The following is a 22,149-nucleotide window of genomic DNA, read 5'->3' as shown; positions in this document are numbered from 1 at the left end:
AGATCCACTGTGTCACATCTGAATATTTCAATTCAATTCAAAACCTTTATTTATAACTCGGGATAGGGAGACCTTCATTTTCAGTGGGGCTGAGTGCACAATAACAGAAATCACTATATTTACATATGCATTTGCTCTCACGGTACAATAGTAGATTAAATCTCCATCTCCTTGGATCCTTTGAACAATTTTTTTTTTTTACTATTATTCAGACATTTGATAGATGTTTTATTAACTATAGATCAATCAGAGATTTGGTGGTGGAGCTGTGTCAGATCATACTGAATATAGAAATATCAGATTAATTAATCAGTTGTTATTATTGTGATAATACCCACAAATTGTGCAGTTTCCAAAATGTTGATAGTAGCCTATTGACTTTTCAATATCCAACCCAAGTCAAGACACTGAACTATGTAATATTCATTAAATAAAAGTTTCAAACATTAGTAATAAATCAGACTTTTTGGACTCGATAATGAATATATTTGCAGTGTGTGCGTATTCACCTTAGAGCAGAGGACGAGATCAGAATAACAACGAGGTGTAGAGGTACAAATATGTGCAATCATTAGTTTATTGATCCATGTTTATGGAGATTTAGCTTTTTGCACTCTACGGCTGATTTGCTAGTAAAACTTTTTTTCCTTGTCAAGATTCTCTCAAAGATTCTTATGTCAGAAAGAGAAAAAAAGCTACTGATGGAAAGAGCAGAAGAGGTCAGAGGTTAACCTTATTAGGTGTTGCTAAAGAACAGGCCCAGGCCTTTAACAGAGCCAGATCCCCTTTGTGTTTGACCTGGATTTGACTAATTTACAAGGGTTCATGTTCCTAAGAGGATCAATTCACAAAAAATCCAAAATAGTTACTTCTGGTAGAGATTGGCCATTCATAGTTTCAGTTCAGTTCTGCTTAAGTTTAGAGATACTGTCCAATAAAAGGGACTAAAGAGTGTTTGTAGGGATTATTTCTGCCAAAAAAAGCACAGTAGCTGCATAAAAAAAACAATGACAGTGACCCAGAGTAACCAGGACACTATTTCTGGGAGGAAAAGTTGTTGTTGTATTTCTTTCTTTATTTTTATTTTGTTTTTAAAAGCTTTGAGCAACACATTCAAATTTCTGTTCCCCTTCACTAGACTCAGACAGCAGAAGAAATCTCACAGACACACACCTCAAAACAACTCGAAACTAAAACCACGAGCAGGACTAAATAACACAAAAAGATAGTGATGCATTAAGATCACAATTTAAAGTATGTGTGTTGCAACAAACTCTGGCATTGCTGAGAAAGAGGGAGATAGATATTACGAGAGAGTGAGAGTAGAGTGTTTACTTTGCTAAAGACTTGTTTACTCTCCAATGGGAGGAGGATGGACATCCCCGGGTTATTTGTGCTGAACAATGAGCAGCCTCAGGCCCGGAGGGGATTGCTGATCCTAAGATCTACTCTCAGAAAATGCATCGCAAAGCACAACCTCCACCGGAGCGTTGTGGAATAAGGATCTCATTAACGGCACAGCAGCCGGCGGCACTGCCATGGTAACAAGGGGAGACAGAGGGGGGAGGAGAGGAGGAGGGGGGGAGGAGGAGGAGGAGGAAGGCGACATACACTACATTATAACTATGGACCTTGGAATAGTAGTTATTGATTTGGATTATGGACTAATTCAAATCAATGCATCGCAATGTGAGATTAAAACAAAGACAAATCTAGAGAAGTTCACATGGGAAGTCACTGAGATGAGAGAAGGTAACTAAGTGCAGCAAAGTTGTACAAATTTACTGTACTTGTTCATACATTTCAGAGGAAAATATTGTACTAAGATTTAATGTTCACAATCAGCAGATTAATCCAGTAACTTTGTAATGAAAGAACAATACTCTAATGTTATAATATATATTAGTACAGCACTTTATACTGAGTACTTTCACCTTAAATGCATTTTCATAAATATTGTATGTAACTTCTAGGACTTGAATACTTCCTGTCACTCACCCTCTGCACCAATAGACACCAGCTTCACTCCTTTGCCGGCGATGAAGTCGAGCGCCTTGTTAACGTTGGAGATCTTGTGGACTCTCATCTTGCCTCTCTCTGGTTTGGCCAAGCGCTCGCCTGCAGGAGGAAAACACAGAGAATGTGAAGCAAAGCATGATGATGATGATGATGGTAATGATGATGTCTGACAGGTTCTCTAGGTTTAACTTTAAAATTTGTTTTAGATAAGAGAAGAAAATTATACCCTGGTTAAAATTAACTGGTGTTTTATTTCTCTCAAAGTTACAGTGAATTGGATTTGTACACTTATACATAGAAGCTTAGCTATATCGCATCACCTCATGAATGCCCTCTAATGTTGAAATATATCTACGTGTCTCATAGTATTTGCTTCTGGAGGATACCTTTGTGTTTTCCTTACAATATTTATACAACTCTTATGTATTTGTTTTATCTGCTTATTTAATTATCCATGTTCAAGCTCTGTTTAATTGTGCAACAGAAATAAAGCTGACTTGATTTAACTTGTTTTTCTTCTCTTTCAAACCCAGATTTTGGTCGGTATTTAAAGTTGTTTTCATTCCCAAGAATGTAATTAAGGTCTAATTTATTAATTTCTTCTCCATTTAACTCTGTATTTAGCAATGGCCCTTTTTCTTTCGCTTTTCCACAGCTGCTTTTTAGTAATCCAGTCAAATTTGAGGGATTTAATTTAAGGGCCTTTCATAACTAGACGCACATGTTTAGTTTCCCTTACAGAAGATAAAAATGCTCAAATGTCCGCGTCACCGTGATTTGCACAGGAACGGATATACGACAATGGGATCAATCTTCTCATCTAACTCTCAGCAAGAAAATAAATGAGCATATTTTCTAAAAAAAAAAAAAAAAAATCTGGAGCTCTTGCTTCAAGGTTGATCCTGGTATCCAAAATCAGCATGTGACCGTCCTGCCCAAGCAAACTGTTTTCATTCACTTAATCCTGTTAAGTGAGGAGCTGTTTACCTGAGATGACCTCGAGCAGCAGCATGAGTTTCAGTCCATCCCGGAAGTCCTCCTCGATGTTCTCGATCTGCGTGCCTGCTTTCCTCAGGTGAGAGTTACACCAAGCTGTAAACGTCTACAGAGATGGGGAAGAAGAAGACAAAAGCCTGTTATTTCACACATGGAGATGTAATCTACAGTGTTTATAATTCCAGCGGGCACTCGCAGGGGGAGCAGCTTTGCTTGTGACGCTACCAGTTTGTTCATATTGCAGAGTTATTAACTTCACACTATTTTTACAATCTGTTGCTAATGGCGTCAGGCCAGTGCATTAAACTCAGCACAGGCAGAATTATATTTGGCTAGGTAAACATTAGAGCAGCAGGCTGGTGGCTGAAGAAGTCAGCCTTTTTTCCCTCCGTCTGGTTGATGGAGCTCTGTGTGAGGCCTTATATAGGCAAAATTCAGGTGCTTTGACCTGAATGCAAAAAACTGCTCTCAGTGACATCGCTAATAGCCTGATGTCAAGCTGGTATGATGTATTCCATGTGTTAGCTTTTGGCTAATTAGCAGTGGACTTACTGAAATACATAAAAGTATCAGATAAATAAATTTAAGAAAAAAGTTAAGCGATCAATTGCACTTAATCCTGAAGGAGACATGGATCTATGACAATCTATCCAATAAGACATTTCACTCAAAACTACAAATGTCAGCCTCATAACAGCACAACAGAAAAAGTCAGATTTATCTTCCCATATCTGTAAAAACTTTATGTTGATCCTTCAGATAATTACTAAGATGTTTCAGTTTGGACCAACCACAAAGTCACTGTTTAACATGTTTGTGCTAAGAAAACTGAATCAGTACCAGCTCTGTGCAGCTAAACCCGACCTCTGACCTTTTAGGCAGTTAGTGGAGCTAACTTTCCTACAATAACATGTGAGATCAGACTCTTAAAGACTGAATTTCAATGACAGTCTGTTGGTTTGTTCACACGCTCCTGCCCTTTCACCTTTCCCTGTGATACCAACATGTTTATGTACGGCACTTTCTCCACAGAGCCACAGCACACTGGGGCATTGTACACTGTATACAGTAGGTGTAGCAGGCCTCGGATTGTCTGGCATCGCTGGCATGCAAACATGCTAACGGAAAACATCTGGAAAAAACATCTCAGCCGCCCAACAGGAGCTGGCATGAGGAGTGGGCCCGCCGTGCACCCTGCTGTGAACGCCTCTTTATGAGTTCCCGGGTTAATTACACCCAGGGCCCAAACATCAGGCACCATGTTTCTACCAGAAAGCAGAAGGAGGACCTGCAGGAGCCGAGCCAGGCGTTTATGAAAGCCAGCACTGTCTCTCGCTGGCCTGCCTTCCTCTGCCGGGGGAACAAAAGCCACTTAAAAGTCACTGGGCGAGTTGGGTCAGAGCACTCGTGGAACTTCCCGCGATGAAGTCACTGTTAAAAATGGAGTGGCATGAGGTTTACATGACTATCAATAAACTGGAGCGGGGAAGTGCCAGGTTTCAGATGTGTGCGAGGTTACTGGCGAGTGGTGAGGAGTTCCAACCAATGAAAACCGTGGATACCGGAGGAGATGAGGAGGGAAGAGAGCAGATTATATGGTGTTTTATCTCCAAGGGTAGAACTGACGGAAAAAGGCCAGCAGCGAAGATTTATGTGCAGCACACGCCCTTCACAGCCTCTAAGATGCTTTGCTCCTTTTAAGTTAGTCATGATTTAAGTCGAGCTCCAACAGGCACTTAGGTATTTCAATTAATCCTGATCAATAGTGTATTTAGAGGCTTGCCAAAGATTTGAAACTGCTGCAGCAGGGCTGTGGTGTCAGCAGATAAAAGTGAATACTGCAGAATTCAATCAAAAGGTTAAGCATTTTCTGGCCCTGAAAGTTCAAGTTCTCACTGTATTGTAAAGTTATTTGTCATGTTTGATAAGTGTCTGTTTCTTTTCTCTTCCTTCCCTTTGTTGGTTCACTTTCCCACCACTTGATTTGAGAGAACTGAAGCAGAAAGAGAAGTTTAAATCTCGCATATTTGCAAAAACCAAAGGCTCCTCCTGATACCACAGTTTCAATATAAGTGTAGAAGATACAGAGGGAGATGACCTGAGCGCATTTTCTCTTGAAGCTAGTGCTGAGTGCAGCTTTAACAGGACCAGACAGCTGAAAATGCCAAAGGGTTTTTGAGTCAAACCGCAAAGAGCACAGTTGTGAAAAGGACTAAAAGTTCACAGAAAGAATGTTAGCTTGTTAAATGTGCTGGAAGGAGGGTAAGTTCGGCCGCTCCGGGGCTGGACGACAAGCCTCCTCCTGAGAAGAATTAGCCGGCCCTCCTGCGGCTCCTCTAACTCTCTGGGTCACTGTGGAGCTTGGCAGCGGCTCTCGGTTGCAGGCTGGCAGCCACCTGCACTGTCACATGACCCACTGGCTGTGTTATGGTCAACACTCCCAGGCCCCTCAGGTGTTCTGGGGCTCTTGGCAGGGCATGACACTGACTCACCGCTCCACTGGTCAAAGTGGCAGATTATAGTGCATGAGCAGACAGTCAGATGGGCTTTAAAACAAAAACTCATGGTCATTATTTTCTCACTAAGACCTGTGACGGATGGACCGTGTGCACAGAGGTGTGAGAACTATATATGAATCTAGGAAAGAAAGAAGTGTGTTTATATCTAGAGGGAATATTTTGGTTCTGATGGATTGCAAGACATTTGTCACCGCTACTGTCCAACCACACTGTTATAATTATATAACTATTGTTTTCTATTCATGTTATAAGTATGTTTCAGTTTGTCAGTGTCTGTTGTTCTAACTGCCTGTTTGTTTTTGTTCTTTTGTGCTATAAAACTCACAAAAGAAAGAAAGAAAGAAAGAAAGAAAGAAAGAAAGAAAGAAAGAAAGAAAGAAAGAAAGATCGATCATTGAAGATGCAGTGTTTAAAAATACAAACAAGCTATTAGTTAACTATTTAATATTACAGATTTCATGATATAATATGAATTCTCTGCACTGCAATGCAAGAACAAATTCTTTATTTTCCCATTTTTGACCAGACAGAGCAAAGCCAACTTTTAACCGCTGTTTCCACAATGCAGCAAATATTTCTTAAAAAAACAAAAACATTGTCTTCTTGTTCTTTTTTTTTTTTTTTTGATGAATCATCTTGAACATGTTGTGATGTTTTTGGCCATGTAGTTTTAAAGCGCAGTCATTTAGCACATTATTACAGGATTCTTGTTTTGAAATGAGTCCTTTGGGGACATTAAAAGTCATTTTCAACCAGTTGTCGGAGGAAGCTAGCAGCAGCTGGAAACATCTGCCAGACACAGTCGTCATTTCAGGCAAAACCAACCAACAGTCACCTGCTTGAAACGAGAAATCAATACTTTTGTCGAAACCAGGAGTCCACTGTTTCATAGGTGGAGCCTGTAGCTATGGAAGTATGTACAACTGAGGTTTTCATTCGAATATGACTGTGGTATGACTTTGTGAAAGATTAGCAGCGCTAGCTTGACTTGACTTGGCCGTGCTGTGGACTAAACACCCCCCTGAGACTTCAGTTGCTATCACTGCAGTGAAACAGCAGACGCTGGGTTTTCCCTGTGTGGAGGGCCGAGGTATTTATAGCCAGAGGAGGTGGCAGGATGAGTAGCATCATTACAAACATGTTCTGAATGAGCACCACTGGTAAGCTTCACCCTTGAACGCTCTTACTCACAGTATAATCAGCTAAAAGCATGAAATGAGCTTTTTCTTTCCTGCTCCGTCTGCTTTTGCTCAGCCGGCTTCATCGACTTCTGAGCCATTTTGGAATTTCCTAAACGTCCCAGAATGACTTCTTGATAAACTCCAGATCTGAGAGCTGCTGTAAACTCGTCACATTCCCCTGCTGATCATATGAGTTTGCTGGGGACTGGGTTGTGTAATAACAGTAATATTTCCAGTGTTGCTGTATTACTCTGCAGTTTACTGACTCTGCTCTGGAAAATATGTGAGCTGGCCTTTTTCAGAGTAATTTATCAAGCGCCAAATTAATAATGAAAGCAATTGTTAGTTGCAGCCTTACTTTTTTACATCAAAATGGCTGCAAAATGAAATATAAAAATGTCCATCATAACATATTACAGCCTCATTTGCCATCATTAAACACTTAATTTCATCCAACCAACACTACACAACCCTAAGTAATCTATTAACTATAATACAAGACCAAGAAAGCCAGTTATTGTTAGTTTTTTGTTTGAAAATGACTTGAATGATTAACTGACCATTCAAAATATTTTTCTTTAGATTCACAAAATGATTAATCAACTCACTGGTGCAGCTCTATGAAGTGTAATTGTTGAAAGGTTCGGCCAAAGTAAGTTATTGTTCTTATTCTATGAGACTGACACAAGGCTGGGCAGAAACCTGAAAACAATAAAATATAATTGTAAATGTAATATGCATGACGAGCAGCTGTTTGACAGAGTTCAACATCAGAGCAGTTTACAGGTTGTTTATCATCTAAATGTCAGTACATTGCTGTGCGTGCTGCGGTGCGTGTTGCATCCTTGTGTGCGCTCCATGTGTGATCGTGTCGTCCTTGCACGATTTTTTCTCGGTACAGTATGTGCTGTGAATCTCTGTAAGCTGTTAACATGTCTGCATCAGAGTCCTGGAGACCAGTTCAATGTGCTGCTCATCAACAGCATGCCAGGGAAAATCGCTCTCATTACCGCAGCCCCAACACAGTCTGTTTCAGTTTCAGTGCAACATGTCGAGTAACGCGGCACAGTGAGAGCACGACCGACTGTGTCTGAGGGAGGAACAGGAGGGTCGTAAATTTTCAGGGCCCACTCCTCTCCCCCTCTTCCTTACTCTCGTCTGCCTCTCTTCTCTCTGGTCTCAGCCTCCCAGAACTGAGGCGGGCTATAAAAACAACAGGGGTCAAGAGCGGGAGGAATCTGCTCCGCATCAGTTTCAGGGAAAGTTGCCAGTCAGCGTCATTACACGCACCATTTTTCCCATGGTAACCAATGAACGCAAAGCTCAGCAGACTGAACTTCCTGGAGCGAGCATCACCACATATTGTGCTCTCTGGTGCGATTGTAAATAAAAATAAATAAATAAATAAATAAAAAACTGCAGTTGTTTTTAACATTTATTCTGACGTCATATAACTTTTTTTTCCTTCACTTTACTGATTCATTGCTCAAAATCTCCCAGAGCCCAAGGAGATGTCCCCATGATCAACAATTTATTAGCCAAAGATATTTACATCACAACAAAACAGTGAGAAGCTAATTTTTTCAGATTTAAGGGATAATTCAACATTTTGGCAAATTGGCCCATTGCCATAATCCCTATAGAGGTAGGTTTGTTACCTTTAATTGTTGGTGCAAGCTATTATTAGAACGGCGGAGCAGAGCTGCGAGCTGCTCAGAGCTACGCTACGGAGGCTCATGAAATTTCTTGGTTTCCCTCATCAAACTCATCAAATACACAATCCAACAACTCCAAAACGCTCTGGTGGACAAGTTGTGACCTGCACATTCACCACGCTATGAGATAATAACGGAAAACCGCCTTTGACAGGAACACGCATCAGCTGTTTTGCATGAATTTACCTCGAAAACAACTCGGTCTTGTAACGTTCCGTTATTATCTCATAGCATGGTGAATGTGCAGGTCACAACTTGTCCACCAGAGCGTTTTGGAGTTGTTGGATTGTGTATTTGATGAGTTTGATGAGGGAAACCAAGAAATTCCTTTAGCCTCCGTAGCTTACTGTAGCTCTGAGCAGCTCACGGCGCCGCTCCGCTCCTACTGCTATGACTATAGGGATTATGGCAATGGGCCAATTTGCAAAAAATGTTGAACTATCCCTTTAACATTTACTGTGCGGTCATGAAAGGGACACCAATTCAGGCTACCTGTTTCCAGTCATCAAGCTAAGCTAACAAGCTACCTGCAGTATTTCAAATTTGGTGTAGCCTAGAGATATTTACGTGATATAAATCTTTTGACTGAATCATCACAGTTATATGAAAGACTTTTTTTTATATATATTAAACCAATACTGCCTTGGGATCAGAATATCATTCCTGTGGCTCCTACAGAGACAAAAATAAACTTGTGCTTGATGCCAACAGATCCATCACTGTGACATGTGACCGGATGAACGGCTTAAAAGTTGGAATAGTTTTGTTTAATTTACTGTCGAATCGAATATCATCAAACATTCACACAAATAAGACAACACTGAAAAAGAGCTTAACCTCCCAGACAGTATAAAGTACTACATAATCCTGACGAACTTTAATAAAAACTGCCTCATGACACATTAATAGGAGCCATAAAAGCGTTCACAGAGTTCTCTTTTTTAAAAAACCACTATCTCTCCTCACTGCTGTTCCTTTCCCCACCTCTGACTCGGCCACTTTCCCCCTCCTCCCCACTCCATTAATCAACCTCAGTTAGGAAAATATTTCCTGCGTCCCTGCCAGTTCCATATTAGTACAATCCTTTTACTGAAACAAGCCAGCTCATGAGTGCAAACCCCTGCCATATCCGAACACACAGGCCGGCAGACAAGTGTAGAGGAAAGGCAGATACTGCTGGCAGAGCGTCCGACACAGGAAAGCGGTTTTCAACACCGCGGCCAGTTTCTCAAGCTCGAGTCTCCAGCTAAGGGTACCAGAGGGCCTCTCATGTCCCCACGAAACCCCACAAACAGGCAGATAAATTGCAAGAAAAACGTCTACAGAAATATCTTTCCAGCATCTCCTCCAAAATGTTCAACAAAGATGGAGAGAGGAGGCTGAAGGAGGGAGGGAGGGATGGGGAGGGGGATATTTCTTTTTACAACATAAAAACCATAACGCCACCCACAGCTCTAGTAATGTAATGAGATGTCTGGGATGCGTTGGGGGGGAAATGGGCCTCTGTGGATCCGAGGGAGGTAAAAAATGTTGTGTCTCTCATGTGAAGTCAATTTTTGTTGCCTTCGTTTCACCCAGACTCATGGGGGGAGTTGAGGGGGGGGGTGTACAGAAAGTGCTGGTGGAAAGTGTTTCTGGTGCCAGGAAAACAGAGCTGCTAACAGCTACAGCACCTTCCTCTTTCTCAGACTCCCAGATGATTTCCTCATGTGTGAAAGATTAGGGCACTGCGTTTATAACCAGACGAGTTCACTGAGAGCACAGTCTGCACCCTGGGGGGGGGGGCACATGTGGAGGGAAGGATGTGTGAATGGGAAGTAATCAAGAGGAGGGATCCTTTCTGATTTACTATTATAGAAAGAGTATAAAGCAAAAAGAGGTTTGAACCATAGACTGTATAAAAAGGTTTGAACATGTTCAGACCCGAGTCAGACGGTCTTGTAGCTTTAGCAGAGTTAAACCTGCAGGAGCTTCATGTTTTGATGTGACAACTGGAAACAAGTTCCCAGCGTCTCTCAGTGTCTTTACCGCAGAGATGAAAAAAAGAAGAAAATCTGTCAAAGGATCAAGAAGTACAGCTGTCACAGACGACGATGAACTGAAAGAGGCTGAGTTTAAAAAATGCGAACTGTCAGAGAAAATGATTGTGCCGCTTCCAGAGGTCACAGTGAAGAGCGCGAGCCTGTGACTGATAGACAAGATACACTAATGTGGGTTTAATGTTTCATGTACACGGGAGAAACGGTTTCAAAGATGTGGACTTTCTCCTCATTGATTTTAATGGTAGAAACAGGACCTGTGTAAAAACTATTTCCTGTCCTTATAAAGTCAGATGTTGGTAAAGGGGGGACATCTTATGATCAGGATCCTCCAAGATTTAGTCTTTTGCAGAGCAAATTTTTGTTTTATAATGTTAAAATAGTGCATGCAGTCCTCAACATGGTGTTTATTAATGATACCATGACAGTAATTACATTATATTTAAGTTAAAATGACAGCTGTTGCAACTTAAACACCTATGACAACTTGGCTGAACCACAACCAGGAAAGAGAATAAGACAATGTAAATAAGTTGGTAAAGCAGAACTTTTTCAGTTTTCTAGGCGATGCCTGAATTTGGCCAAAAAGTTGCAAAACATAAACAAAAACTTGGAAATAAAAGATGGAAAAGTATGTGACGCCCCGCTGTGCATTTCTGACAGCACAGTCGGTGGGAATCTCTAACAGAGATATATATATATATATGACATCCTAAAATAAAAATGAACTGTCATCCAAAAAAAGAGAATATAGAGGCGAGTCAGAGTTGACAATGAAGGTCTGGCGGAGTGAACAGAGGATTCAGGTTACTGCCGCCTTCAGTTTGGCGGAAAAGCAAGAGAAACAAGAGCCAAGAGCCGCCTCTTTGAAAGTCACAGTGAAGCAGAGTGGACGGAGCGGGCACGCAGGACGGGCCAAACTGCTGTCTGGCCGCTCCGCAGGCTGCTGCACTGTGGCTCCATGCATCTGGCAAACAGAGAAGCTCCAACACAGAGTCCATCTCTGCAGCTGAGTGGGAGGCGAGAGAACAGAGGGATGTGACGCAAAGACTGAAAAACCCGACGGTAGAGTTGTGTTGGCCCAGAGACAGAGATGGTGAAGAGAGAGAGACATTTGACAGTAAGGGAAAACTGGAGACCAGGAGGAAAACTGGATTTTTTTCCTGATTTGTGACTAGTCTCTTTGTTCCTCCATGAGCAAGGCTTTAAAATGTGCCATTTTTATTGTAATAAAAAAGTCATAGGACATCTTACACCATAACTACATTTAGAGTGCAACTATAATATTGAGACCAACTTTGGACAATTCTGACAAAATATTCGTACTGTTGACCACAAGCAAACTGCAGAAAATTCAACGATTCACATAATACTCAGTTTTATGTTATGATGTTCTGCCCGAGAGGTGATGGATGGACCGGGCCGATTGGAAGAAAATGTTCCTTGAATTAGCATATTTTTCAAGGAACAAGTCATCTAACTGTGATCCAAAACTTTAAATCAGAAATAAATGCAAGCCTTCAGATAAACAGGGTAAAAAAAAAAAACAACTCTCATTTTCTGCAACTTGAAGCCATTAACTTGATTGTTTTTGACCAAAAACTGCTGCATTTCCAAAACCAAGCTGGAACAAGACTCCTACAAACTGCCTACGGTGGCCCAGAGTGGACAGAAGTCGCCTTGTGTATTGACAACAATGGAAAAAACAATCAACTAACTATGAGAAAAGTGTGAGATTATAGTGTAATTAAACTGAACTTTACTCTTATTATGATGATAATAATAACAATGATACTGTAACATTGTTCCACGAGATAATCCCCTCAGATCTGTGGCATCATCTCTAAAAATAAGTGTGTTCTCACTTTCAGTATCACTTCCAAACAGAGCGGTTTAGATCATCTGGCTCCACAGCCGACTGGTTAACCTGTCTGATCTTTGGCCGGCTCATGTTTCATGTCTTAATGATGCACGATGTGATCATAACTAATAGAAATAAGGGCCAAAACGACACCAAAAGTTGTAATGGTCTATTTATTTCACTGGTATTTTAACAGGTCTTTTGGTGCCACCACCAGCGACTGAAAACAAACACAAAGAGTTGGTCTGACATCTACAGAAGGTCCACAGCATGCAGACAACCTTTACACCTCTGCACGAACAGCACGACTCCGCAGCGCAAAAAAAGCGCCACTGCTCCATCCATCCTGCTCGGAGTGAGTCATGGACAGGAACAATATGACCTTTCTGCCTGTTGAACCTGGTGGAAAGATGAGGGGGAAATATCTGCCTCGTTCACTCTCTTACTGCCTTTCCCTGTGCTTTCTTTCCCCCAACAGAGGAAGGACAGGACAGGAGTCTGGGGGCCGGCCAAGTAGCAAGGGGAGTGTGCTGAGGTGGGCAAAGGTCACCATTCATCCCCCTCTAGTCTCCTTCCTCTAACGCTAGCTGGAGGATACAGCCTGACGAACCACACATGCTCTCGTCCAACTCCAAAAACACTGAATGGGGCTCGGCCTGGCAGATGTGCGGTGTGTGAGTGTAGCTATATGTGTGCGTGTGTTTATCCATGCATACGTGTGTTTGTGCAGAGCAGATTGACATGGTCCATGCCGACTGTTCTCCCTCCTCCCTGCAGCTGCATGGTCCTCCAGACACTTCACTGATTTAATCCCGACTCTCTTTTTCTTTCTTTTCCCACCTCTTTCATCTCTTTCTTTAGAGATTTGAACAAACAAGTGTAATTAAATCTTTTATTTTTCACCGAAATGTTACATATTGGTGCCAATACGACACCTGAGTTATGGCAGTGACAGTGGCAGTGGCAGTTTATATGAGCAAATTTTAACCCTGTTTAAAAAGTAGGTCAGTGGTAAACAAAGAATTTTCCTGAGGTTAGAAAAGATTCCTGTTTTACACTATGAAGTAACCAATTCTTTTCTGTTTTAATTAATCCGGTGATTATTTATACAAAAAACAAGTAAATTCTTCCAGATACCATGGCAACAAGTGTCTTGTTTTGTCCAATCAGCAGGCTGAAAGCCAGATGTTGCCTGGTTTGATTCCCAGCCAAATATCCATGTGATGATCAAAGGCTTCTTCCTCTTTATTGCTGTGAGATGCTTCATTAATCACTTCAGCACTGCAGAGTATTTGGGCAGCGTTGTCATTTTTTAGGCTCATGAATTTTTCTGACCAACAGAACTTTATGTTGGACTCTAGTCAAGATCCAAAGGCCTCCCCAAATACCAGATATGCCACAGCGCATAAAAATTAAATGTGCATAAAATTATAACCACAAGATCCAGATATTTGAGGCAGAGAGGTGCAGTTGTAAAAACTGGCATCTTGGGATCGAAGCTAGTTCATTCTCCTATTTCTACTCTGTTGCCCTCATTCAAACCCTCTTTCTTTCTCTCTCTCACACACACACTTTCCCAGAGCAGCCTCGCTCCCGGCCACCGCAGAGGAGGAAGCATTCTTTCCTCCTCTTCTGCAGCCATGATGTAGTGCTATACGCTCTCTCAGGTGCAGCATCCATCCAGCCAGGCACTCAAAACTCAAAGTGCCGAGTCAGCACAGTCATCCCATTACACTTATCTATCAGCGCGGCTGCTGCGTCAGCACACACGTGTGCATGGGGACGAGTGCATGTAAGCAAATGCAGCCTGGAGCATGAACACTTGTATGAAAAGAAAAAAAAATTGCTAACAAAGAAGAAACACACCGCGTGTCAGCATTCACACAAAATGCGTGCATGCACACTTCTTAACTGTAAATGCAAGCAAATACACATGCACTTGCTCACACACACACACACACAGTCCCCAGTTGAAGCGTGTGCTGGCGGAGCAGTGAAGCAGCCAAGAAGTGCAGACTGACAAAGAATAGCAGCCATTGTGACCAGTCGACTGATATTTACTCTCTTGTGGCCCGAAGCACAGCCCTGATGCATATTCATGTGTGAGTGTGAGTGTGAGTGTGTGTGTGTGTGTGCTACGACGAGAAGTCAAAGTGCGGTAATAGCTCTTTCCTCAGCCGAGTTCATTGAACAAAGAGTGGCTCGTCTGTGAAAATGCCGCAGAGCACCTAACACTGGGGGGTTGCTATGACAACCACAAAAGCCCGGAGACCCACAAACAAACAGCTTGGCTGCTCCGAGGCTCTTTAAAACCCACGTCCACGACTCCCCGAGTGCGAGTGCTCGCTGGGATCCAACACGTCAGCATTCACACACATACACACTACACACACACACACAAATACACAAACACACACTATGCACTATGCAAGTTTACAACCACAAAAACATCTGCCACAGAGTTCACTGTGTAATTTCCTATATGGTTTATGTGGACCTTGAGTTCAACGACTTTCAAGGAATGGTTTGGTGGGACCCGTCTCCTCTCCAGCCAAGTCATCCTGCTAAAAACAAGTAGGCTATTCAGATTTTCAAACAATTAAAAAGTCTTGGGATGTAGGTAAATACTTTTACTTGAGTAGCCTACTTCGGTGCAGTATTCTTTCCTATTTCATCTTATTTTTATGTTCAACAGCACATTTTTGTCACATATCAACATAGCCTACAGTTTACTGTGTTTTCCCCCTCAGTTTATGATGAACTTGTTTTATCTTGTTTTATTTATTTTATTATGCCTGAAGAGTGTCTGTCTTTTTATTTTTGAGCCACGCCAAAGATGAATTTCCGTGATAAACAGACAATAAAGTTTTTTTATTCTATTTCTAGGATCATCTTATAATAAGAGATTCTAGCCTCACCTCAAACAGCTATAACATTCACATGTTGCTTCTAAGTTAATTAACATTAATAATAATACAATGACTGATATTCTTATACTTTTGATACATTTGTTGCACAGTCTAAAAACTGTTGAGGGCTTTTTTTTTATTACATACAAAAAAAATCTCCATATTTGGTAAAGACAAACATAAATTTGTTCTGACAAATGTCTGACTGAGCGACACATGGTGATAAGAAGATGCAGCACCTCTGCTGATCTCACAGCACACAAATTGGATGCAAATCCATGAGCAGATGCTATTCAAATACAGCAGCACAGGCATCAAAGAGGCCATGCTGAGCAACAGGTCATTGAAAAGCCCAGCGTGAACATGTATCTCCCTGCTTCACTGGCTCAAAGCAGCGAGAGTGTCCCACTGAACAAAGGCCGGTCTGTGGAGAATCCTGTTCTCTGTACTGTAGGCGATGTGTCTGAGGCCACAGCTCAGCTTCATGGTGCTGACACAAACATGGAGGACACAGGAACACACAGCTGCAGAAAACAGATGCCAACTTGTAGTATACAAGTATAATAAATTAATATTAATGTTGGTTTTATTTTCAGATCACATTCGAGGTGCATTTATTTAGAATTTTGTTTTCTTGATGTCCCATAGTAGTAGCAATGCACCTTTAATAAAAAATGTTCAGGGTATGGCACACTGCAAAGAGAAAAAGGGATTTTCATTGCACTCAACAGGAATAAACTTGTTATCACAACGACTCAGCACAGTCAAAAGTCCTGAGTCACGCCTGAGCTGTCGGCCCTCTCTGACAACAGTCGGACGCCAATCTAAACAGTGTGATGGGAAGTACAGCGGCCCACTTCACTCGAGTCATAACACAGTACTCATGAGTCAGCTCCGGCTCGTTTTGCCTGCAGTGGTCGTGCGATGGGAAGCGTGCGGCCCGGTTCTTGGTGCCGCTTTGTGCCACAGCAGCGTTTTTTACACTGCTGACCGTCACCTGACTCAGAGAAATGCTGAGCTGGGAGGAGCCACACTGCACTCGAACAAAGGACGCTTTCAACACGTCTACACATCAACTGTACTCTATGTGTCCTGTTAAGGCCACTGTACGTATGTGCTGCATCCCTATCAACCAAACCGCCTGTGGACTAGATAAACAACACTAATGTTTAGTCTTCAAAACCAACATGTTTTGCATATTGTGATGTTAAAAAAAAGTGTTTTCCAACAAACTATTCAAAGTAGTTTGTAAATTATGAAATTATTGATTATGAAAAACAAAACTATAAAAATGTTCATATGATACAAGGGTGACATGGCGGCTGTAAACTACCTTTCATGCTTGCTTGTCTACAACTCAAAAATGGTATAAGTGAATAAGTTCAAATATTGTGGTCAGTAAACATGCCAGCAGATTGGCCTACTAGTGATATGAGCTTTGCAAAAAAAAGTATGTTAAACTTTTTTATAGGAGGTACCAAGGTAGGAAAAACGTTTGTGTGTACTTTTTTAATGTACATGTGTTAATGGCACCACATTAGTCTACTGTATTTAGTGGCTGGTCTGGAGCTTTCAAATGTTCTTCATTGGCAGTTCATACAGATGGAATTAGTTCAAGTGCTCAGGGAAAAAAAAAGTTGAACTCAACTTGCTGATAAAGATCATATGATATGATACGATATGATCGAAAGCTCTAGAGCAGCAACTAAACTGATGTTGTGGAGAAATTGTTTAATCATCTACTGTTTCCACAGTCAAAACTGAAACTGACCTTAAAAACGCCGGCCGTGACATTTGGTCACACGCTTAGTTTATCACGTGTAATTACAGAAAATATCAAAAAGTTCCCATCTGGTTCTTTGCTTCAACACGTATTGTTCTGGAAAGTCAGAGATGCTGATATGAAGAAATAAAAACACAGTCAGTGTGTGTGGCCGGGCAGGAGAGGGGAGCTGGTGGAGGGGAGGGGGTGGAGCTACAGGACTACAGCCTTTTGTTGCTCTGGCCTCTGTGTTGTTTATGTGTGGGATCCTTTTGAGAGACAAACAAGCGAAATGAAGCTTCCTGATCATTACAGTAGTTCCACATGTGAGTAAAACAGAGAAGCGGCAGCGTTTTCAGTTCAGTAAACAAACCTGAAATGAAAGCTACTATCAGCAGACAGGAGCATGAAAAAAAAATAAAAAATTCCAGGTGATACATCAACTGAAACCTTGATCACAAGTTAGACAATCTGTTCCCTGCAGCTGTAGCAGCCACTTGACTTCCTCTGACCTCGATATGAAGCAGTCCTGATGTGGAGCGCTGCATTTATGTCACAGAGAGAAATTATGAACAAAGCTCACTCTGCAGAGTCGTGCTCTGATGAATGGAGGAGAAGCCGAGCTGCATCTTCTGCTGCTGTACAAAGCAGCAGTATTGGAGCTGGAAACTCCTGCTATTGCTAGAAATATAAATGGACCAGCGACTGATGAGCCCCAAGTCCATACGCACAGAGTTATGCTCTTAATCTGGTTTTGGATCTATACTCTAACTTATTCAGAATAGGTCATTTAAACTTCCACTTCGTTTAAGAGAGAAGAAGAGAGGAGAAGTGTCATGGATGAATTGGAGATAATAATAATTAAAAAAAATATTTAATATGTTCTGTTTGTTCAATATGTGCACAGCATTGTTTTCACATTTCCACATTTGCATGCACTATTACAGTTTGGACAATAACTTCTTGTTTCCCTTGTATTGAAAGGCACAGGTTTGGTTTTAGACATGAGGCAGATAGTTATGCCAGTGAGTGACATTAAATTAATGCAGTTATCTTCATACATATAAATGATTTATGTCAGTCAAATTAACCCAACAGATTACATTTTATGATATGATTTTGCCTATAGTTTACAAAAAAACACATTATTATGAATTATTAAAGCATCACTAACTCTACTAGCACACTGAGTTTCCTTGGTATACTGTAGCCCGATGAATAACATTATATTTCTTGTGCATTATTTTGGACTGTTCAATTAAAACCTCTTTTCAGGGATTATAGTAATTATTCTTTTATTCTGAAAAGTTGTACAAGCCGCACCTGCAGTCCTCATGTCTTTTGAAAACCTCAGTATGATAAGCAGCCTGCAAGACCAACTCTAGGGTTAAAATGTCCACAAAGCACTCACTGCCACTGGAGAGGATTAATTGTTGTAAGTGCACAGTAATGAGTGAATTTCTCTCTCAGACGCATGAATCAGCATTTTTATTAGCTGCTCTTGTCTCATCAGTATTTTGTGTTAGTGGAGCTGCTGGAGACTTGCACAGCTAAAGAGAAATATTTTGGTATGGTAGTTTAGTACGAAACTAAAAGGAGGCTTTAAGTCAGTGTGGACAGCTTTATCAAAATGAAACCAGACCTACAGTAGATTATGACCAAGGGTTTGAGAGGGGAACTATTTTTGCAGGCCAAAGAAAAATCTTGCGAGCATGTGTGTGTTTCTCTTTCTCTTCTATCTTTTCGTGCACTGGATCAGCAAAAGGTCACAGGAGTTGTAATTATGATGGACGGGAAAACAAGAAGAGGTTCCTGGCAAAGTCAGAGAGAAATTAAAAAAGAAGAAGACAGTCATGAGGACAGTTCAGGAGGACACACAGAGATCAGTCCTCTGGGGACTCCTCACGACCTCTGAACTCCAGACCAACAGTTTAAAATGAACTGCACGATCAGCTGTGACTGGCCACGCTGCCGTATCACCCTCCCTCTCCATCTGTGTCCGTTCACCAGCCACAGCTCCTGCCAGCACTTCACACAGCTCAAACCACTCTGCTCCCCCGCTGCTCTGCCAAGGGCTCTCCACCACCACCACCACCACCACACACCAACAAGGTGCAGGCGGGCGCTGCTCTTGTGCCGAGCTACCAGGGGTGGAGCTGGCGAGGGCAAAGTGTGTGATACAACTTGTAATGAGATCTGCCGTGAGCACTTCAAAAGTGGCTGATTGTTTACGGCAAACAAATGAGGCGACGTAGGGAGGAGGGGAGTGTGCGGATTAATCCCGCGGCGGGAAAACTCTGGCAGAAAAGTAGTGCAGAGAGAGAGGACGAGCTCAGCGGTCAGTGCTGCAGAATGTAGCTGTGTGTAGACTGACTGTATCACAAACAGCACAGAGTCATTAGTGCGTAATGCAACTTGCCTGCAGGCGGTCAACCCTAACTGACCATGAGCACCGGTGCACCAGACGATCAATGGAAACCACTGATTGAAATTCACACGTTCAATACTTGTCCCACTTTAGAAAAGTGGAGGAGTGCTGCAGAACAAATAGCCTCTGGCCTTCATTTTCATCCCAACACTCTCTCTTTCCAAGGACTTACTAACACAGATTGATGGATTGATTTATTTCAAACATCATCAAACTCAGTTCACAGAAACATTTGCTCTGTCTTCATCCCTTTAACCATTTCACGCCCATCTTACCTCCAACAGGCCACCAAGGAAGGTGCACTGAATTTAACTCCCCTTAAAACTCAACTTAATCGCCTGCAGTGTAAATAAAACCCTCAGAAACATCCTGTCTTTACTGTTCAAATGCTGCAATTGCCTATTTATCACACACAGAGCAAATAAGAGTGACGCACCACCCTGTGCACAGAGGAAGACCGGCTTCCTGATAAGACTGCAGGCAGATTTCAACACGCAGACTACAGCCAAAGCATGGGAAAAAAACACGTTTACCTTAAAAGCATCACCACCCACTAAGTCACGTCAAAGAGCCGAGGGAGAAAGGAAAGAGAAAAAAAGGAAATGATGATGAACAAGAAAAAGAGCCAAACTTCTTCTTATGATAAGTTCTTTAGATTTATAGTATTTTATTTCTAACAGCACTTTGATGCTCACTCTATCCCCCATTTACATCAGATAATGACGCACTTAGTTGTGGTCATTATACAGTAGCTCTTACAGTCTTACACTTCCACTGTCAGCCAGTTCATCCAGGGAGAAATCCTCTCCAACATGGGAAGTGATGCGTTGATAAGTTTCCGGCTGATTTTGGATAAACACAAGAAGACTGGGTAGTGAGTGCGAGCAGAGAAGGCTGCCATGTCCGAGCAGAAGAAGACAGAAGTCAAACTTCATTAAGACCGAAATCTCCCAGATCACAGTTTGATATTCAGAATCAGTCATCATATTACAATGTCTAATCCCAACTCTGTGTTACTTTCAGAGTTTGGGGTGTTTAGGAGTTTGATGGAGGTGGTTTGATATTATGTCCAGCACATGTATGTAAGCTTAGCACATGAACTGGAGGAAGTAGGTTGGCGGTTACAGCTTCCACTAGAAGAGGAAGAAGTGTTTGTACCACTCTTGTTGCTGTGCACTCAGCAGCCAGCAGGTGGTTAGCTTAGCTCCTGGAAACAGTGGAGAACCTTCTTTAGCCTGTGGTTTGTGTGCAGGAAACAAAAATATATGTGTTACTTATTTCACAGGATTTTGTTTGGTAGTTCACTTAGCGTTGGCAGGTAGATTTTGTTTCTTTTGGACTGGAAAGAAGTTTCCCCCTGTTTCCAGTCTTTGAACTAATCTAAACTAACTATCTTTGGCCTGTAGCCTCCTACATGTGTCATCTAACTCACAGCCAGAGACCCAGTAAAAATGCAACATGTGTGAATTGTGCTGAGCAACAAAATTTGAATTTGAAATTGATTATGGCTTATTATCTGCTTACTTTGACTAACCAACACTGTTAATGACATGACGAGCAGGTATGTTGCAGGGGGGAAACACCCTTTACGCTGCTGAAGAGTCATCCGATAGCTCGTACGCCCTGCCGGCCTTTGAGGATAAATTATTGACTCCTGGTTGACAATGTGACAAAGCGCGGCCTCCTGGACACGCTCTCTTTGTGCAGAGACCTGAAAGCTCCTCTGTCTGAACCTCTTCTTCCCTAACCCCTCCACCGCCCACCCTACGCCCCTCACCCCCACCCCACAGAGCTCCACCCTTGCAGCTACTGAATGGAAAGGTGTGCCTGCTGCCTGCTCTTACCTTGGTGTCTGTTTACTCAAAGCTGCTTTCACTTAAATGAGACGCACTGCAGCTGCTCCTGCGAGGAGGCTTACAGCTAATGCACTCACATGTTCGTACACTCTCCTTGTACAGTATGAACCCCCCCCCCCCCCACCCCCCACCCCCTCCCTTCGGCTTCAAAGAGAGACTCCACAGTGAGCACATGCACTTCAGAACGCATGAGGTTTGATTAATAGCATTAGAGGAGGAAAGACCCGACTACATCCTCCCCATGTGGTGCGGGAAAATTCCTCAGAAACATGCAGACAGATCGCCTGTAAACCCCCTCTGGGTCGTATGCTATTGAATGCATGTGACTATAAGTGCGTAGTGGTTCCAGACGTGGTTGGGCAATGGGCATTGAGCAGGTTTTTTTTTTTTTTTTTTTTGCTCTCCACTCTCTGCCCCACAGGAAATGCACCTTGACCCGAAATCCCACAGTGGATGTGGAGAAAGCCTCCCTGTCTGGGGCCTCTAATGTGCCACCAGGCTGCAGATGCGACACCGAACGCAGGCCTGTGCAGAATGAATTGTCAATTATACAGCTCAAATGAAGCAAAGCAGTCAAACACATCCAAACTCCCACCCCCCCCCAAAAAACTAAGTCGTTAAAATTCATTGCACAATTGGCCTCGAAACTGTTTTAATGACCTATAACCATGAGCTTGGATTTCTGTATACGTTTCTATATTTGGAGCATGAGCCTGAGAAAATAAGCCATGCAAGAATTTGCATCAGGGCCCTGGCATTTGGGAGCTGTTCAGATAAGAGCCTGGTAATTGCTCACATTTGACTTTTCAAACAGTGAATTCTAAAAAGCCCAGATGCAGTATACAGCTCAATGAGGAAGAATTA

At 42.2% G+C, this 22,149-nt stretch overlaps 1 protein-coding gene across 5 annotated transcripts in view; it reads right to left on the bottom strand.

Annotated features, from left to right (window-relative positions):
* The window catches only part of actn1 (actinin, alpha 1), a 57,256-nt gene that overhangs the window by 27,470 nt on the left and 7,637 nt on the right, over positions 1-22,149 (bottom strand). For all 5 annotated transcript variants that reach the window (XM_085768410.1, XM_085768412.1, XM_085768411.1 and 2 more), the window contains exons 2-3: positions 3,007-3,121; positions 1,999-2,118 (exon numbers count right to left, since the gene is read on the bottom strand). In XM_085768410.1, the coding sequence (XP_085624536.1) occupies positions 1,999-2,118; positions 3,007-3,121 (235 nt within the window). The remainder of the gene's footprint in view (positions 1-1,998; positions 2,119-3,006; positions 3,122-22,149) is intronic.

The sequence above is a fragment of the Trachurus japonicus genome, chromosome 22, assembly GCF_045865225.1.
Source record: "Trachurus japonicus isolate A0001 chromosome 22, Traja_1.0".
Classification (NCBI taxonomy): domain Eukaryota; kingdom Metazoa; phylum Chordata; class Actinopteri; order Carangiformes; family Carangidae; genus Trachurus; species Trachurus japonicus.
This window is presented reverse-complemented; position numbering and strand designations above follow the sequence as displayed.